The sequence below is a fragment of the Hakea prostrata genome, chromosome 2, assembly GCF_041222555.1.
Source record: "Hakea prostrata isolate BN-2017 chromosome 2, UWA_Hpros_2, whole genome shotgun sequence".
In the NCBI taxonomy this organism is placed as follows: domain Eukaryota; kingdom Viridiplantae; phylum Streptophyta; class Magnoliopsida; order Proteales; family Proteaceae; genus Hakea; species Hakea prostrata.
Window position 1 is genome coordinate 49,056,823 of NC_142601.1, and position 20,324 is coordinate 49,077,146.

The 20,324-nt window shown below is 39.4% G+C and overlaps 1 protein-coding gene across 1 annotated transcript in view; it reads right to left on the reverse strand.

Annotated features, from left to right (window-relative positions):
* Window positions 1–20,324, reverse strand: part of LIG6 (DNA LIGASE 6) — a 108,145-nt gene that overhangs the window by 63,277 nt on the left and 24,544 nt on the right. Inside the window, exons 7-8 of the mRNA XM_089144843.1 lie at window positions 12,690–12,815; window positions 11,615–11,662 (exon numbers count right to left, since the gene is read on the reverse strand). Of these exons, the coding sequence (XP_089000969.1) occupies window positions 11,615–11,662; window positions 12,690–12,815 (174 nt within the window). The remainder of the gene's footprint in view (window positions 1–11,614; window positions 11,663–12,689; window positions 12,816–20,324) is intronic.

Below are 20,324 nucleotides of genomic sequence, written 5' to 3' on the forward strand. Positions count from 1 at the left end.
TGTTTTGGCCCGATATGGTATCGGGTCGAAATCATGTTTCATTGTGTCGGCGACATATCGCCGACACAAGGCGATATGTCGCCATGTCGCTGGGAGGCGACACGACACCCCCCAGCGACACCGATAAAACGTTAAGTCGGCGACATATCGCCCTGTGTCGGCGATATGTCGCCGACAAGTCGATATATCGCCGAAAAGTCGGCGATATATCGCTAAATTTGCCATATATAACAGCCTTTCGTTTGTTTTTCGCCGATTTTTCGTTCATTTTTTGCCAAGGTGACATAGGGCCTCTAAAAGCTCCGGGTGCGCTGCCCCCACACCCCCGCCGGAGCGGCCTCCCCGGACCCCCGCCCGCTCACCGGGGAGCGGGACCCCGTGTTCGTCGGTAACAATATGTGAAGCATGAACCATACATCTCCTTTCTCAACATAATTGTATAATGAATTGTAAACTTTAGTACATCTCTTTACTAATTGTGTATTTGTGTTTTCTTTGCATATTTACATTAGTTTATATGAATTTTCCAAACTTCCAGTTTTGCCCGCATACAGCTGGACATGTGCCAATTATAAACTTTAGATTAGGTGATGTTTTAGGTCAAAATAACACTCCCAATGTGTTTATTGACCTCAAATTAGGTTACACGTCAAATTTCAGGTCAAAATGACCTGAAATACCCTTCGAAACAAGGGTTCGATTTTTCATCGAACCCTTGCCAAAAGTCGCCCGACTTTTGGCGACATGTCGCTCATGTCGCCATGTCGCCAGGGTCCGACACGGCGACATGAGTCAACATATCGAACCTTGGTCGAAATATCGATTCGTATCGACCGAAAACGATATGGATACATTTCGTGCCTACTACTATATTTCGTTTCGAGTTGGATTTTTGCAGGCATTTCAATCGAATTTTCTTCCATGCATAGAAATACCTACAAATATCTTATTTCGGGATGATACAGTTTCTCCTCACCAATCAGAATAAACCACTACAGGAGATATCATTATCTGTCTTCAATATTTTGCTATTAATTTCTGATGAGTAATAATCGTTGCAACAATGGATGAGCATGTAAAAAAGACCATTCAAAGAGCTCAAATGCCTTAGGAACATGCTGCCAACCAGGGACAACTTAATGTGGGGAGAATCCCCCATGATATTATAGTGTAGCCTGTGTTGGGCCGGAATAGAGAGCATCATGCAAATCTGGCACCGAATTGGCCTATTTGCCTTTGAAATCAACCTAGGGTTGATACATATGAGGGTTGGGCCTTGTTTCAAATTTTTATGTGGTCACGGTCTCATGCTTATTCTATGGGTCAAAAGTTTAACATCTTGGCAAGTAAAAAAATAGGTTAGTTTATTAGTTCAATTGGTCTAATTATGTATATTCTGTCCAACTTTTAAGTTACAAGGGTAGAATAATCTTTTTATTATGTTTTATTTTACTTATAAGAATCTAAGTCAATTAGTTTCTATTTTCCTAGTTTAAATTCTTTTCTACATCTTAATTTCACAAGGACTTAGTTTCTATTTTCCTAGATTAAGTTAGTTTCTACATCTTAATTTCACCAGGACTTCGTACGTAAGGCTATGAATAGCCTCTCATCAACTAGAATAACCTACAGCCGATTAATAGATTATTTTCCCTTCAAGGCTTGAGTGCTTTTTGTGTGTGTTGCTGCTGCACTTATTGGTTTATCTTACTTAGATCAGAAATGATCTAAAAGTTGAGTACTCCATTGAAGTTCTTGATGAAGCCAAACAAAATCCTTGTTATGGATGAATAGATAGTGTTAGGGCCATGGGATGATGCCACGTGGAGGAGAGAGAGAGAAGATTAGTGTTCGTTAGGGGATTATAAATAGGGGGGAAGGTGTAAGGAGAGGATACGCAATGTTATATGTGAGAGTTTGGGCAGCCTGTGGCTGAAGGGCAGCAATATGCTGTGGGGTGACTGGCATCATTGAACAAATATTAAAACAAAGAAATTAACAAAGATAAATTAGTTACAATAGTTTGAGTCACCCCCACAGAAAATTGCTGCCCATCAGCCACAGCTGCCCAAACTCTCACATAAAACATTGCATATCCTCTCCTCACACCTTCCCCATATTTATGATCCCCTAAACAACACTAATCCTCTTCTCTCCCCCTCAACATGGCATAATCCTAGGGCCCTAACACTATATGAAGGCTAATTTGCTGTTAGAATACAGCCTTACAGGATCCTCCAGATCTGCTCCAAGTTCTTGAAGAAGACCCTTCTCAACCATAACATTACACAAATGCCTTGAGCCAAAGCTCTAAACTCTACTTCAGCATTTGACCAAGCCACTACAGCCTGTTTTTTGCCCCTCCAGGATACCAAGTTACCCCCCCCCTCCCACACACACACACACACACACTCACACACTCACACACTCACACATAAGCACAATAGCCAAAGGTAGATCTCCCATCATCTGGACATCCAACCCAATCTACATTTGTGTATGCTTCAACTCTAAGATGTCCCTAAGAAGAAATAAAGATACCTTTCCTTGGAGATGCCTTCAAATACCTCAAGATATGGTATACAGTATACTGCATCAAGATATTAAGAATAAGGATCATGCATGTACTAACTAACAAGGCTAATTGCAAAAGTGATATCTGGTCTAGTGTGTGACAAATAAATCAACTTCCCAACTAATTTTTGGTAGCTGGTTTTGTTAAATGGTTCTCCTTCCTTAGCTTTCAAGTGTTGATTAGGCTCCATTGGGGAGTCTACACCCTAGCACTCCAGTCTCTTCTAATAGGTCTAAAGTGTACTTTCTCTAAAAGAGAGACACCATTAACCCGAGAAAATACCTAAGTTTGCCCATATCTTTTATCTCAAACTTTATCCCCAAAAAGGTCTTCAAGGCTGTAACTTCCTCCTCACTGCTTCCTGTGATGACAATATAATCCACATATACAAGGAGTATTGTAGAATGAGATCCATCCTGCTTGATAAATAGAGTATGGTCTACATTACTTTGTCTGTAGCCATAGGAGATCACTGCCTTGCGAAATCATCTAAACCATGCACTAAGGGACTGCTTTAGACCATATAGAGCTCTTTTTAATCTACACACCTTCCCACGAGTCTCCGAACTAGAATAACAAGGAGACACATCCCTATATACTTCTTCCTGTAGCTCTCCATATAAGAAAGCATTCTTCACATCTAGTTGTTGAAGACTCCACCCTTGGTCTACAATAGATGAGAGAACAACCCGAACAGTATTCATCTTAGCAATAGGGGCAAATGTCTCCTAGTAGTCAATGATATAGGTTTGAGTAAATACCTTGGCTACAAACCTTGCCTTATATCTCTCAATGGTTCCATCTGCTTTGTGTTTCATTACAAACACCCATTTGCACCCAACAGTCTTCTTCCCTGCAAGCAAATATACCAAATTCCACGTCTTATTTTTTCCCAGGGCTTGCATTTCCTCATCCATAGCTTTCTTCTCATCTAAGTGAGACATTGCCTCCTACCATGAGTTAGAGATAAAGGTGAAAGACAAAGGAAATAAGTCTTTGAAATTTTGGGAACAAGGAATGATATGACACATGGTTGGAAATCAGGTGTTTGGTGCAAGTACGTGATTGTTTTCTTAATGCAATGGGCAAATCAAAATCAGAGACAAACTCACTAGGAGGAATGATTGTTTTAAGACTAGGATCAGGTGCTTCCAATTGTTGTGGCTCAGAGGGGGGGGGGTTTCTACTTCCTTTGGTAGGTCTTCGGAAGGGGTCTAGACTCCCCCTACACATCATCCAACAATTGTTCTTGTCTAGTCACTCCATCTTCCAATGGAAAATCTGCCAAGAAAGACTCAATAGTAGGAACCTCAAGAGAAATTTTAAGGAACACTGGAGCTTCTTCACTAAGACTCTCCCCCTTAGAGAAAAGGAGGGGGGGGGGGAAAGAAAAATGTTGCTGATAAACAACATCCATAGACGCAAAAACTATGAGATCTAAGATGGTAACATTTATAATCTTTTTATGTAGGAGGATAACCCAAGAATATACACCATAACCCTCTAGGATCAAGCTTACCATGACTATGATGGTTGCGAACAAATGCAACACATCCAAAGACCTTAGGGGTCACAATGAAATTATTTGTTCTTATGAGAACCTCAAGAGGACAACGTTGGTCTAAGACATGAAAAGGCATCCTATTAATGAGATAGGAGGCAGTCTGAACAGCATCAACTAGAACCAACGATGCACGTGCATAGTGAACATAAGGAATCGGGCCACCTCTAAGAGATGCCTATTTTTGCACTTGACGACCCCATTTTGGGGAGGTGTATCAACACAACTGGTTTGAAGGACAATCCCAAAGTCAAAACAATAAGAGGGAAAGCTACCACCTGAATATTCAATCCCATTATCTATCATAGGGATTTTCATTACAGAATAACGTTCTGTTTTTCTCAAAGAGCTCGCATTTCCTCATCCATAGCTTCCTTCCAGTTGGAGTGAGATAACGCTTTCCGCCAAGTGTTAGGAACAGAAGTAGAGACAAAAAGGAAACAAAACTTTGAAACTCTGGGGATAAGGACTTATATGAAACATAATTGGAAATAAGATGCTTAGAACAAGCTCGTTGCTACTTTCTCAACGTAATTTGTAGGTCCAAAGGAGGATCAAAAGAGGGGTTAAAGATAGGCTCATCAAGAGATGCATTTCAGGACTAGGAGCTAAATCTTCCAACCGGCTTAGCACAGAAGGGGGTTCTTGTTGCTTTCTTTGATAGGTCTTCAGAGATTTAGGCTCCCCTTGGACATCATCCAACAGATGTTCCTATCCAATCACTCCATCTTCCAAAGATGGATACTATGCTGGAACCTTAGGAGGAATCAACGCTGGAACCTCTTCACTAACACTCTCCCCCTGAAGAAGTTGGGGGGGGGGGGGGGGGGAGAGTGAAGGAACCCTATTCCCAAAACACAACACCTATAAAGATGAAGAAACGAAGAACCAAGATGCTAATAGTTATTAATAAAACCAAGGTTAAGCCCCCTAAAATTGGGCCCAAAAGCAAAACCCCAAAAAAGGCACTTAAAGCTTGTTGAATACCAAAGGGTATTTTGGTCATTTTCCAAGCCCCCTTTTGGGGCTCAATATAGGTCTTGACTAAATCCCCTCGATCTAACGGTCATGGATCTACTTATAGTTTTCTATTTGAGTCAATAATTTGAGAGTTATAGTCTTTCTGAAGTTGTGTTTAGTTAATTGTGAATAAAATTCCTTATCTAGAAAGGATCTTATCTTTTAGAGTTTGTTTTTATTTGGAAGTTGTTTAGTAAAGTGTCCTAACAAGATTCCAATCTAAGGGTTGTGAACATGTAGTAATTTGATCCCTTTTTTAGTGTAGCAGTCTAGTGTTGGGATCCTCATCTATTAAAGATTCCCAACCCCAGTTAGAATCTTTTATTTTAGGCTATAAATAGCCTCTTCTTGCATGGTAATTTTCAGCTCGAGTTTATGAATGAAAATTGATTGAAGAATTGACTGTGAGAGTCGTGGGAGGCCTAGGGGTAACCTACGGCTGGTTTGAGATATTGTTTCTGCAATTTAAAGTTTTTTCTTCTTCTTCAAGCACTCAAGCAACAATTCCAGCAAACCTTCTCAGCGTACAAGTACTGGCCTTCCCACTCCTGTGCAACCATTCCCAACCCCCATCCCTGCTTCCACACTAAACCAGCAGCCCCTCTACCTCCCGCAAGCCCTAGAATCCCCTTCCCCTTGCTAATTCAGACCTGTAGGCACCCTCCCCACCTTCCTACAATCCTCTTAATCATTCCCCCTTCAATCCCAGCCCCTATAGGTCCTAGTAAACCTCTCCCTCTATCATTCGTCTCCTGTTTAAGCAGGAAATAGACATTAAAAAAATTCAGAAAATTTATGCAATTAGTACAACCCTTTTGAGATCTGAACCCTACTCTATTGGTGTTCAGAACCTTCCATTGATAAGGGCCATTAGAAATTAGGTCTGCACCTTCAAAGGCAGCAAGCTTAGTCCCTTTTCTACCCTAGCCATACTACCAAGAAGATCCTGAAGATCTAACTCAGACCCAGGGTTACATTACTTATATTCGTTTTGTGTAGGAGAATAACCCAAGACAATGCATTGTAACCCACGAGGATCCAACTTACCATGAACATGGTGGTTCAGACAAAGGCAACACAGCCAAAAATCTTAGGTGGTACGGTAAAGGCTGTAGTCCCTCCTAAAGGAACCTCAAGAAGGCAGCACTAGTCTAAGACTCAAAAAGGCATTCAGTTAATCAGGATATGCTACAATAAGAACCGCATCACCCCAAAACCAAGAAGGCACATGTACAGTAAACATAAGGGAATGCGTTACCTCAAGTAGATGTCTATTCTTGCATTCGGCAACCCCATTTTGAGGTGGAATGTTGATGCAACTAGTTTGCCCAGGCCCAATCAACTTGACTCTTTTCCTTGCCCCCCTTGCCTCTCACTTCATTTTGTTCTTCTTCTGTACCATTGCTTTAATGAAGACACCTGATGGTTATGCTTCAGCTCACTCAAGAATGGGACAATGGTTGTCCGCCAGTAAGCTCGTTTTGATCTTGGACGCAATACATTATAATCCTAGTCCCCCGTGACTCACTCAAATGAAGAAAGAAGTTAGGGTAGCTTGCTCTGAAGGCTCCTTGTTGGACCACGTCTCCTCACGATTCTCACCTGGTATCCTTTTCGCTTCTCAGGTTTTGTATCCCTTGCATGTTGCCCCCTAAATAGGAAGAGGGGCACTTTACAAATAGGGGCAATTGCTTTGCACCTGACTGTGATAGCCTTTAGGGAGTCCTCATTGCTGTCCATAGAGGGGTGATTCTACAATGGGAAAAACTGAATTGCGTGAAATAGAGTTGTTGGGTTCCAAAAGTATAAAATGTGAGGTCAACTAGGTAAGAAGGGAATGCACCACATAAGAGGTGGGGGTACCTACTATTCACTCTAAAAATCTATACTAAAATACAAGAAATAACAAGGATAAACTGGTTTTAATGGTGCCAGTCACCCCCACACCTCACGGTGTCCCTGAACCTACGACTGCCCAAGAATCACTTATATCATATTTCCTTGCCCTCTCCACTCAATTTTCCCTCTATTTATTACCCCTCAACTAACCCTAACACTCTCTCTCCTCCACCTGGCATCTTCCTAGGACCCTAACACTACCAGCCCCTCGAAAATCACCTTGTCCTCAAGGTGATGGAAATTTTGAAGTTTAGTCTTCACATGTTTGCCACATAACCATGCTAGTTCAGCATCTTGACGAGCCCTCCTTGGCAGCCCACAGATCCCCCAAATCCAAATAATTCGAAATAGTCCATACAGAGAAAAAGTGTTAGGGCTTTCAACGAATAGCCGCCATTTTCTTCAGATGTGCAAAGGGAGCAATCAACTGCAGACCATTCCATGCATTCCCCTGCATACTGTGCAACCAGAGAAATAGAGAACAATTCACTCCCAAGTTCCAAAATTGCACAAGGGTCCCATACACTTGGCAGGAGGCACATACCGTCAAATTGAGGTTTTAGATTGAAAATAAAGAGAATTGTGTGTGCTGATTTCACCGCTGCAGCTCTGCCTACCGCTAACAAACAAAGGCAATTAAAAAACTTTTGATCTTCATCATTTAACAGATTCCTAGGTGCACGATATGAAGCAGTTAATCCATGAGCAAGAGTAGGGTTGATGATTTCATCAAGCGTCGGGTTCACAATCCTCGTTGGCCCTTCCATCAGCTCCATAAGCCTCAAAGCAGCTGCCCAAGGATCGTCGATAACTGGTCCTGCAAGCACAACTATCACCACATTTTGGTCCGCTGGGAAAAGAATCAACTGAGTGAGAGGCACCGGGTCTGTCTTGAGTACCCTTGTTGGTACTACCGTTCCAAACTTGCATACAGTTCTACGCACCAGAGGCCAAAACAAATGTGCGAGAAGCTTGGGGAAAATAGCATCAGATGCAGGGGTCTTCCACTCGGGCGGATTGCTTTTGTTGTCATCAACGAGATCAACGCCCAACTCAACCGCAGTCGCCTTTCTTTCTCCGCCTCCGCTCCATTGTCAATAGTTTGTAAGGTTGAAGACGATGGTTTCCCACTTTGTTGGCTTGGTCGAACCGCTGGTTTGGTGAGACCATGGTTCAAACTGGTCTCCTGGTTGGGTTTTGGTCCATCTTAAATATTTGGGCTCAAGTTAATGCTGAGAAGGCTTGGGTTTTGGGTAAACAAAATCGGCCAGGCCCATGAGAGATGGTTAAAAGGGGTGGGGTCCAAATACTTAAAACCATGGGTTAAGAGAAATGGGTTGGGCGTTGGTTTAATGGAAGGGATTGGGTTTTGGGTTATGAAACTATAATGGGCCCAAAATAATTCTTTTGAACGGGCTAGGCATAAACACTTAAAATCGTGGGTTAGGAAATAAGGGTTGGATATTAGGTTAATGAAATACGATGAGTTTGGGGTTAATGGAATGGGTTGGGCCCAAGGGGGTTTCTTGGGGCAACTGACGACCCAATCTTTGAACTTGGATCTCTTGGGCTCTAAGTTTGATACTATACATACCTGAGTTGGGCCCAAATAATAAAATCCTTGGCTTTTAATGTCTGAACCAAACCCATAAACCGATTTGAGTTGAGCCAAACCAACCCTAACAACCCTCAAAAGTCAGCATCGTCTTCTCCATTTTTTGCAAACAGGAACCTTCACTGCCGTCTGGGAGCAACTTCTTCTCTTCTGCTTTCCTCTTTTTTCTGCTATTGTTCTTCCCGAATTGGCTCAAGCGGAACTGAAAAACTGCCAGTAGCAAGGCAGGAGCAGCTTCTTCTCTTCTTTCCTGTTTTTCTGTTCTTGTTCTTCCTGATTCAGCTCGAGGCGGAACTGAAGAATTGCAATGGGTTTGAAAAAATCAGAGAATTGCGATGGTTTGTGATGGGTTTTTTGAAAAATCAGAAGGAGGTAGGTCTTTGTCAGCGAGAGAGAGAGATTTTTGTTTCTTTTTTTTTTTTTTTCCTCTTCCCTAATCGAACTTAGGCTTTGATGCCATGTTGAGAAACACAATGTTGGTAGAATGGCTTAATGTGATCAGTGTGATCTCAAGCCCTCTATTTATACTAAAGTGGAAAGAACACTATTACATAAATACCCTTACTTGGGTAACAAGAAATAGAAATTTACATGAACACAAACTCTAATAGAGTTGAACTCCTAGTAAAACTCAACCAACACAGGAGCTTTTACTTGAAACTTACCAAATACATAACAAATCAAATCTTCCCAGTGGGGAATCTTACAAGAAAAAAAATCTAAAAAATATCCTAGCAATCTACCCTCAATAAGGAAAGAACAGAATAGGAAACTAAATCTACTCAAATCAACCACAGTCCAGATCTTACAACAGTAGGGCCTACATTCCTATCATTAATTCCATTTTGGTTAATATATGAAGATTAGGGGGTTGGTAATAGAACACATTATCTATTGTCCAGCTCTCTCATCTGGTTCCATCTCCTCCTCCCCTTTTCTTTTCTCTCCCAACTGGTTCTCTAAGGTGCTGACACGGTCACATCCTGTATATAAAAATGTTTCCTCGAAGAACAATTTTTTTAAGGCTTCTGGCAAAAAAGTTGCTCAAAAGAGAAAATTACAAAAGCATCATAAACCCTCACCAACAGAACCATCCTGCACCCAAAAAAATGTCCTCACATCACGAAAATTGTTTAAAGACAACTGAACGTATGTACTACACCTCTCCCTACCTCTGCCCATGCTAAAGCATCTAGTAAGGAGTAACCTGGTACATCATGGGCACCAGAATAACAAGATACTCCGATGCAGATAAATCAGAAAATGGGAATTTTTAGTGGAAATAGATCTAGGGTAGGATTATAGTATTATACATATGATGGCCGATTGTTTTAGTAGGTTTTCCTTGTAATAGGCCATTAATAAGCCTAGACTACGGTGGGATTGGTTAGTCAGGTTGTTATTAGTTAGTCTAGTTAAAGTCATATTCTTTATTTTAATGTTATCAGTTGTCAGTACTTAGACTGGATTAAGGGTAATGTGAATCCAGCCTTGTTTTAAGCTTTTTTTCTTTTTCCCCTTTATATTCAGAGTTTAATTCAGTTAAGACTACCTCCAAAAAGAAAGCTAATGATTTAAGGAACTTTAGGCTTAGTTTGAGTATGTTTTCAATCTTTAATCAATTCTGCAAGGAGCTTTAACACTGTTCGCGAATTTGATGAATGGAAAAATTGGCTTTTGTAATTTCGTTCTGTGACATGCATACGTATCCTACTATGTTTATCCAGGCCTGATGTTTCCAGGGTAGTGATCCAGGAGGTGGTTCTTGAACTATATCTCTTCTAGTCCCATTCTCATGTCGGTTTAATTCTCTATTTCTTTTAATCAAATACCATTAGTCATTTCCTTCAAGTTTACTCCAAGTTATGTTTCACTTGCTGACGTAAAAGTCTGATATTTCCAGTCAAGTTCGGAAATCCTGTTTCAACAAGGATTCTTACTTTCCAGGAAATGTTTTGTGTTTCTTTATCGGTTCTAATTCTGGATTCCTTCCTTCTTAAAGGTTCCGTGTTGATTTTGAGTTTACTGCAGACTGAACGCAGTAAATTACTATAACCCAACTCCAAGCAGGAACCCTAATTACTCTGATCCATCTCATGGTTTCATTTCAGATTTTCTTGATCTTCCTGCCAAGCAAAACCTTCAACCATAGTATTAAACAAACTCATCCTCTTTCAGTTACTGATTTTAATGGATTCTGGGCATTGGTTCCTATACCTTGTGCCATCTGTTAGCCAGAATTTTGATAAACCTAAGTTTTTACATGACTTAAAAAAACCCCAACTTGCTCCCTTTATTACCCAGAGAATTATCGTTCCAGATCAGGTGGACTAATCCAAGACAATCATTTCAAAGATCTGTATGCCCTAATCTTGATAAAGAATAATATCAAATCCAGAAGTTCAAAGGATGGGAAAGTCAAAAGGTATAGGATCGCATTCAAAACAGTATTTAAAGTTTAACCAAATAAAAGTCCATAGGCATTGCTCAGCATGGTGAATGGCTTACTGTGAAAATTTTTCCTTCACCATACTAGACTAGATGTAAATTTAAAAATGCATAACAATATATACAAAACAATAAAGTCACTCTATATGCACCACCAATGTTTGACACCTGTTCACCTTAAGAAAGAAACTGTAAACGGAAAAGGACCAGAGTTTTCCTTAAGCCACAGTGAAGGGGGAATCCCTTGCCATGTATTTCCTGTGGATGGAAAAGAGTATTGCACATGGGGAGGATAGTATCAACATTGTCCAATTGGGCAGGAATATTTTAGGATCCTAGAATGGTAGTAAACGACAATGGGTTTAGAGAAATTTTCTTCCAAGCATAAATAACATTGAACAAACAACAAGAAAGAAAGAAAAAAAATATATATTACTCATCAAGAGGTAAGACAATAGGAAAACTACTGAAGAGTGACTACAACAAGAACACTTACCAAATTTGGGAGAATATTATAGGCCTCAACTACCGCTGCCGAAATGCTCTAGGATCAACAAAAATATAAGATTAGAAACAAGACTGGTTTTTGTAATACTTTTATGCATACAAGACTGGTGAGCAGTTAAGTAATTATATTAAGCCTAAAAAAAATTAGTCAAGATACTCAAAAATTAGGCATGACAGTCTTGGATTAGTGCTTTTGCAGAAACAGTAACCACAAAATCCTGGTGATATTTCATATTAAAACTTTTTAAGAGCATATACAACAAGAAGAAGCCTTATCCCAACTAAATGGGGTCAGCTACATGGATTTTTGCCTTCCAATTAGCTCCATTTAAGGTCATACTAGATATAAGGCTTAAGCTATGCATATCCTTTCTCAACACTTCCCATAGAGTCATTATAGGTCTGCCCTAGCTCTTCTAATTCCTTCAATCTATATTAAATCACTTCTCCGTACAGGGGCGTTTATAAGCTTCCGTTGAATGTGACCGTGCCACCTCAAATGACTTTCTCACAACTAATCACTTATTGGAGCTACTCCTACACCAGCTCTAATATGAACATTCCTTATCTATCTTTCCTTGTTTTTCCACTCATCCATCTTAGCATCATCATTTCAGGATGCTTCTTAACAGCCCAACACTCAGCACCACGTCATAGTTGGACATATAACAGTCTTATAGAATTTTCCTTTGAACTTTAAAGGAATACGCCAATCACACGAGACCCCGGACACACCTCCCCATTTCATCTCCCCTATTTTAATTCTTTGGGAAACATCACCCTCTAATATAAACCTATTAAACTAGGAGTTCAAATGCACATTGCCTAAAGATGATTAAGGTGATGATAGGTCTACCTGGCTCAATGGCTTGAAAGCATACCATCCCCAAGGTTTAGTTTGTACTTATATGGCCAAGTAATGGGCCTTAAGTATTAGGTGCACCCGTTCTACAAATGCCTCAAAATCAGTATGGAAATACAAATATACTGAATCTGATGGTGTTAGCAATGGTGATTAATTAAAATATCAGTACTTCAACAGAAAAAAGCCACATATATCAAACCTGAAGTGCTGGCTTAAGGGTTTCCAGTCCACGCTCCCAAAGAACATCATTAGAGTTCATGACAACAGCTTGTGCCAATGCTGGAAGTACACTTCTCATCATGGCCCCAATACGCAAATTACGAACCTACAGAGAAATGGACATTCAGAAACAGAATAAATTATTTGTGCACATGAAAACCAAATACGAATTTATAATTTCGATCGTGTCAAGATCCTATTGCAGTGCATTCGAAGATCCACAGTGTTTAATACCGAGTGTTGTAACTGAAGATAAATCAGTGTCCAACAGTGATCAATGTTGAAGAAGAAGAAGAACTAGTCAACCACGATGGTAAATACCGAGTGTTGTAACTGAAGATAAATCAGTGTCCAACAGTGATCAATGTTGAAGAAGAAGAAGAACTAGTCAACCACGATGGTATCAGAATAATTTATCAAGAATATGCAAATGTTCTATTTATATTGCAAAAGTAAAAACCAAACCCAAGTAGGTTCCAAGAGCACATTCTACAAGAATAACGCTAACCTTATCACAACAGGAACATTCCATCAACCATTATCAACAACATAACCCAAAACCCCCTCAGGGAATGACAAAAGTACCCATGCAGTAAGTGTCCATAACACTCGTCCTCAAGCTGGAATAACATACATCACACACACCAATGTGGAAGAACATCTCTCAGAAAAGCAAGCTGAAACATTGGCTAGGTAAACATATCACTCAGCCGTGGTTCAAGGCAACCAAACAGGAAGGCTCATTGACGAATTATCAAAAACCCAATTAACCTTCCACTCAATATCGACAGAAACCAAGGAAGAACATGCTGCAACCAAATCCACCGTGCATTCCCCACACTGTATCCACTATCCCTGGGTTCCTACCATTTTTATCTACTTCATCCAGCTTTCGTCCAGAAAAACAGAAAGGGTTTTCAAGGGAAAAATGGGAGAGACAAAACAGAGTGAGGAAATAGGGGTTTGACATCAGCTTCCCTGATTGTAAGAACAAAGATCAGTTTTCAGGCCAAAAATAAATAAATAAAAGAGATTACTCAAGCTGGGCATCTGCCTCTGACGCACTCTACCATATTCACCCAGACATTGGCAAGGAAGATGACTTATAGACACTCTTGCAGATGTTCTTATTAGAGAGGATGAGTTCTTTTCATTCCAACATTCTGTAAAGGCCTTTCAGGTTTCCTATCTCATATTCGTGATGAAGCAATTAGCTGGTGTGACAGTCCAGCCAGTGCCGCTGCAAATTCAATGTATAATCTGGCTTAGGTCAAATTTGTTCTAAAGGAATGAAGGTAAGGGTATATTTGTAATAAAGTTTTTAAAGCACACCTACTGTTTGCAACTAACAGAGTGCATTTACCTGCTAAATATTTTGAAAAGGAATGGAGGTACGTATAGATATAGAAATGGACGGCTGACTCATAATTTCACCTTAACTCAGGTTGTATATGAAAATTTGTGTTAATTTAACATCAACTCAGTATCTGCAACATTTCACTCATCAAACAACTGAACTCACCGATGAGAAACATTTAAGTGGGAAATCTTAGGGCATAAAGAAGCATTTTACATGCATTTTCTGTAAAATGGTCCAATTTTTTTTTCATGGTTGTGTACAGGGCTGAATTCGCAGCAACATGGAAATGATACATTAAAAGTACACATTGGTTTTGGCACTAACCTACTAATATTATTTTTGGGCTAAAAAAGAAAATGGGCTGAAAGTGAGCAGAAACACAAGCTTGGACCAATTTAAAATTTCCCAAAGGTATACTTATAAGAAGTCAATGACAATCAAGGGCAAAGAAAGAATTGTAGTTGAACTTAAGGTTGACCTCAAATTTGATTCCAAGGAAAGGATCGACCAAGGGGTCAAGGGATATTGTGCAATATAAAGTGGACACAAGGTAGAAAGGGAAAAAGGACAAAAATAGTGATAAGTTTCCCACTCTCTTTCTTTCCTTCCCCCTTCTTCCACTTTTTTATTTAAAATATTTCTCTCACCCCCCACCACCGGGCTCTTTCTCTTTTCCTCACACGTTTTCCATTCCAAATAGCCCCTCTTCCTTTCTCCTCTTTCATGGACTCTAATTTCAATGTTTTACTTCATTTTATTTTATTTGTTATATTGTTCCAATATTCCCTTATTTCTTCCAAAAGTCTCTCACCCAACCATCCCTATATATATATATATATATATATATATATATACTCCTCTTGAGATACCCTTCTCTTTTGCAACTAGATTTTTCTCTCTTTCCTCTAGTTCTCCTCTGGTTTTCAGTTTATTTTCTTAGATATGATGTTTTAAGAATTTATTTGGATGAAATTTCAATTGAAGCAATTAGTCCTTCTTCATTGTTTTTTATTTGAGCAACTGTAATTTTCTTCTTTAATCAAGCAAGTATCCGGAGCATCTTTCAAGTTCAGTTTTTCTCTACATAAATTGTTTTCTCTGAGCTTAGCAACAGATTTGGTCTTATTCTAGATCTGGTTTTTAGGGTTGGTAGAATTTCAAATTAACCATGTCTTTCTATAAGGATTGAAGTTTCAAGTTAATAGGCTTCTTCCATAGTCCTTTATTCACCCTTTCTCCAAAACCCTCTTCATGCTACATATCATTCTTAATTTAGGATTTTAACTGTAACTTATTTTATGAAATGCCTACAGTCATGCCTCGCTCTATTTGAGACCTATTTTATTCATTGCTTTCAGTTTTTCCTTTATAACTTTATTTTTACTGTTGGAAAACAGGTTTAAGGGTCAAAAGGGAAATAAAATAAGGGAAGGGAAACTTAAATAGCATCTGGTGCTGACTCGAGAATGGGGTTTCCTAAGTTAATTTGGTTTTGCTTTCGATTTCTTGTTTCCTAATCAGAATGTACTACCTACAGAGTTCTATAAATAAAGAGAGTTATTGGAAAGCCTCACAAGCTAACATAAGGCCTCCCTGGCTGTTGGCATACTTCTCCCTTCTTTATCTTCCTTTATTTCTTCTTCCCATTTACATGTATCAGAGGCATTAGATGAAAAAATTCCTGCAAAACCAGAATTGTTAGTATTATATCTCAGACATCATCTAAAACACCTGCAGATCTCCTGAAGCTGTTTTGAGGTCCTCCTTTTTTTGGTTGAGGGAGGCAGCGCCTCATGCTGTGTTTCTGGTTTGGATATTTTGATGGGATAAGTACTTAAAACTCCTATTTCTTTTTATTTAAAAATTACATCCACAACTTCTGGCCTTTTCAGTTGAAAGGTTAGTAGCCTTTTTACCTGAAATTTTTCGGACTAGTAAAATCTCTAGAAGATTCTGCCCAGATTTTCTGCAACATCTCTCTCCTACTTGTCAAAGATATTTATGTTTATTCCATGCTGATTTGGATCACCTTTTAAGACCAGAAATTGTGCAGTGTTTGAAATTAGTTTGGTTGAGGTCAAGACTGCTGATTCTGTCTCTGTTATTTTTCAGGTTCAATTTATTTTTTGGCTGAAGAAGTGTGGACAGAAGTTTCTTGCCTAACTGATTCTGTCTCTGTTACATTCTGGTTTGACGCCTTATTTCTGAAATTTTGTGGACAGAAATGCGTGTACAAAAACCTAGATATAGTGTCCTCTAAATCACTGAAACTTAGATTGAGAACAAAACCACTATGACAGAGGTTCTATCCGCTTCCTCTCATCATCTCACTAAATACAAAGTTAAAAGGAGATACTAACTTCCTCCAATGAAAGAAAATTGTCCAAGCGGTGACCATTGGAAGGGGACAACAAGATCACTTGACCAAGAAATCTGACGCTACAGATCCTACTTGGGAAATGGTGGATGCCCGTATTTTAGAACAGATGCTGAACTCTACAGAAGAACATAGTGTGGACTTGGTTACTCGTATCGATATTGCTAAAAATTGTGGGAATATTTCAATATATTGTATTCTTGTCGAACAACTTTTCCAGCATTTATGAGTTAACATAGGAACCCTATGGGGTTGATCAGAAGGCTCTTCCTTTGGCCCAATACTTTAGCAGATGTCTGAGGAACATAATCCATACTTCCTAAGTTCCTATTACTTGGGAGTTGGAACATGGCTGAAATGCAGAACCAGTGCAAGCAACTTGCTATTATGAGTTTTTCAGGGGATTCAGGAAGGAATTTGATTCTAAGAGATCCCAAACACTTGGTGGAGGCAAAGTGCCCACGTTATCTATCACTTCTTCACAAGTTTTCTGTGTTTCTAGAGAGAATTCCCATGATACTACACCTAGTGACATGTCAGCTCCTGCTTCTTTCACTAACAACTGTCTATCTAATTCTGGAGGTGCTCATGGCCATGGGGTAGCTTCTGGAAGAATATCCACCAAAAGTACTCAAGAGTCTACAGACTCTTCAAGACTAGTCAAGACCTATCATCGGCTTGGTCACATTCAAAGATCTTGTTGGAAATTACATAGCAAGCCTCCTCAAGTTGCTAATACAGCTACTAGCCTACCACAGTAGAGAGTCTAGAGACTACTTTTATCTCTTCCAAGAAGTGTGCAGAGGTACATTAGATTCACCCAATTCTAGGTAACCCAGTCCTAACCATTTACTGCCACTTTTGTGCAGAAAGGTAATGCAACAACCTGTCTCTGATCCACCTCTTTGCCTTGGATCATGATTCAGGTGCCTTTAACCATGTGACTGGCAATTCAGGAATCCTTTCCTCTTTCCATTCATCTATTTCCACAGTTACCCTCGCAAGTGGTTCCCATGTTAAAGTTAAAGGCACTAGAACTTTTCCCCTTACTCCTGTGAACTTATCCTTAGTTCTCTACTTAACAGATTTCCCTTTTAACTCGTTAACCATGCATAAACTTACAACAAAATATAACTTTTTTTGTCACCTTTTCTCAGCTTTTATCTTTTTCAAGATCTTCTGTTGAAGAAGATGATTGGTAAGGGTCATGAGTCAGGAGGGCTGTACTTGTTTAACGATGCCTCTTCTTTGGCGTGTTCAAGCATCTCACTACCCCCCCCCCCACCAGATACATGGTAGACTGAGACATCCTGTGCAAATTTTAAAATTATAAGATAGTCATTCTAATAATATTTCTGATTTACCTCATGAGTCCTATCAGTTCGGGAAGCATCACCGTATGAGCTATCCAGCTCGAGTTAATAAACTATCTAACCACCCTTTTTCTTTGGTTTATTCTAATGTTGAGGGTCCTCGCCCTACCGTTTCTACTTTCGATTTTCGATATTTTGTCATGTTTGTTGATGATTATACAGACGTCATGGATCTACTTAATGAAACGGGGCTGCAGTTAATTTGATATAATTTGCATGTTTATTGCAGAAATTCGAACTCAATTTGGTGTTATGGTTAAGATTCTTTGCAGTGATAATGTGGAGTATTCTTGAATCCTTTTACTCTTTTATGACTTCTAGTGGCATCCTTCATCAATCCTCTGCAGCTTACACCCCACAACAGAATGGCGTAGCAGAGAGGAAGAATCATCACCTTATGGAAATTACTCGATCTCTATTTTTTAGATGAAGGAAGCCTAACCCTTTTGGGTTGATGCTGTATTGACAGCTTGTTATCTTATTAACCGCATGCCCTTTTCTGCTTTGAATGGAGGTATTATGTATTCATTATTGTTCCCACCCACCTCCGATTTGTCTTACCTCCTCGTACATTAGGGAACGTTCGTTTTATTCCTGACCATCGTCCAGGAGTGTCTAAATTGGATCCAAGAGCTCTCAAATGTATCTTTGTTGGTTTCTCATACTCAAAAAGGTTATCGATGTTACTCTAAGTTACAGAAATATTTTGTCACTGCTATTCCTCAAAGATATAGGTGGTAGGTGGGTAAACTTATATACCTCACTGTGACTTATCATATTCTATACGGGTCACTAACCAATATATGTAAAAGTCGCACTGGGATGCAATGATCCAGATCTTACTATACTTAAAAAGGCTCTAGGAAAAGGACTAATGTATAAAGAAATGAGCATCTAAAATCGTGGGCTTATTCACATGTGGAGTGGGCAGGATCACGAGATGATCGGAGGTCCACCACTGGTTACTGTACATTTTTTTGGAGGGAATTTGGTCACTTGGAGGAGTAAGAAACATGTTACAGTGGATTGGTCTAGTGCTAAGGCAAAGTATGGCTATGGCTCACACAGTCTCAAAGATCTTTTGGGTTCAAATCATTCTGGAAAGAAGTTGGTATTGACGTTGAAGAGCCCATTGAGATGTTTTGTGATAATCAGGCTGCGATCTACATAGCCAGTAATCCAATGTTGCATGAGAGAGCCAATCACTTTGAGGTGGATTTGCATTTTTTGCATGATGCAATTATGAGAGGAGTCAAGTACTACACCCTAATGTTGCTTTTGCTGAACAAGTTGGACATATATTTACTAAGTCGTTACCTGGTCTAGCCTTTGTGAAAGGATGTCACAAGTGGGAGTTGGTGATCTATACTCTCCAGCTTGAAGGGGGGGCTGTTAATGTTTTAATGTTGCAAATAAGGAAAGTGGATTGTGGAGCATATAAAATCAAATAAGGAAAATGGATCATGGAGCATATAAATTATAAAATCAATAAGGAAAGTGGATCATGGAGAATATAAAATCAAGTGGTCAAGCTGGCTGATTTGGTGGAATATTGTTTTTCCTTTTTAGTTAGATTAGATCTTATGTTTATTAGATTTTATTCTATTATGTATCCTAAATTAGTAGTATGGAACTATGGATCCCATCAAATATTGGGATCTAATCTTAAGCTTGTAGCAGTTATAAATAAAGTGCAAACTAGAGGGGAGTGACTTGCTTGAGTCATCCCTCTCTCCCATCTCCTTTTCTCATTTTCTTCTCTCTTTCTCTCCCATCAGATATTGGGATCTCATTTTCTTCTCTCTCTTCTCTATCTTCGATTGATCTTCAGTAGAGTTCTGGTTTCATTATAGGGACCATCCAAGGGCCTTGGAAGTGTCAAGCTATAAAAGGGAGGATTATGCAAGAGGTAGCTATGCTAGCTGAGGTGGAATTTAGGCATGTGCAGAGAGAACAAACAAGTAGATTATATGATGAGGGTTCAGTTTAGGCAGCAACAAAAGTGGTGGGATCCTATACAGTTCCCTAAGGAGCTAGTTGATTTAATTCAAAGGGATGAGGCTGCACATGTTTATTACATATTGTAATTGAGCTTATTTTCCTATATGGAATATTGGTTAGAAGGGAATGCCCTCCTTGTCTAGATTCTCCTAATCCCTCTTCAAAAGGGGTTCTAAGAGGCTGCTTTTTGTATTAGTTTTCTCTTTTAATATTAATATAAATTTCACTTACCAAAGAAAGGGGGAATGGAATCTCGAGTTAGCACCAAGAATGAAGTTTCCTAAATTAATGTGGTTTTTATTTCTGGTTTCCTAATTGGAATGTACTACCTACAGAGTTCCAACGAGTGAGTTATTGGAGAGCCTCACAAGCTAACGTGAGGACTCCTTGGCTGTTAGCCAACTTCTCCTGTTCTTCATCTTCCTTCCTCTTTTTCTGCTTTCCATTTACAATTACTTGTAGATGATAAATGGTAAGGATATTTAATTTTCATTTCAATTCAAT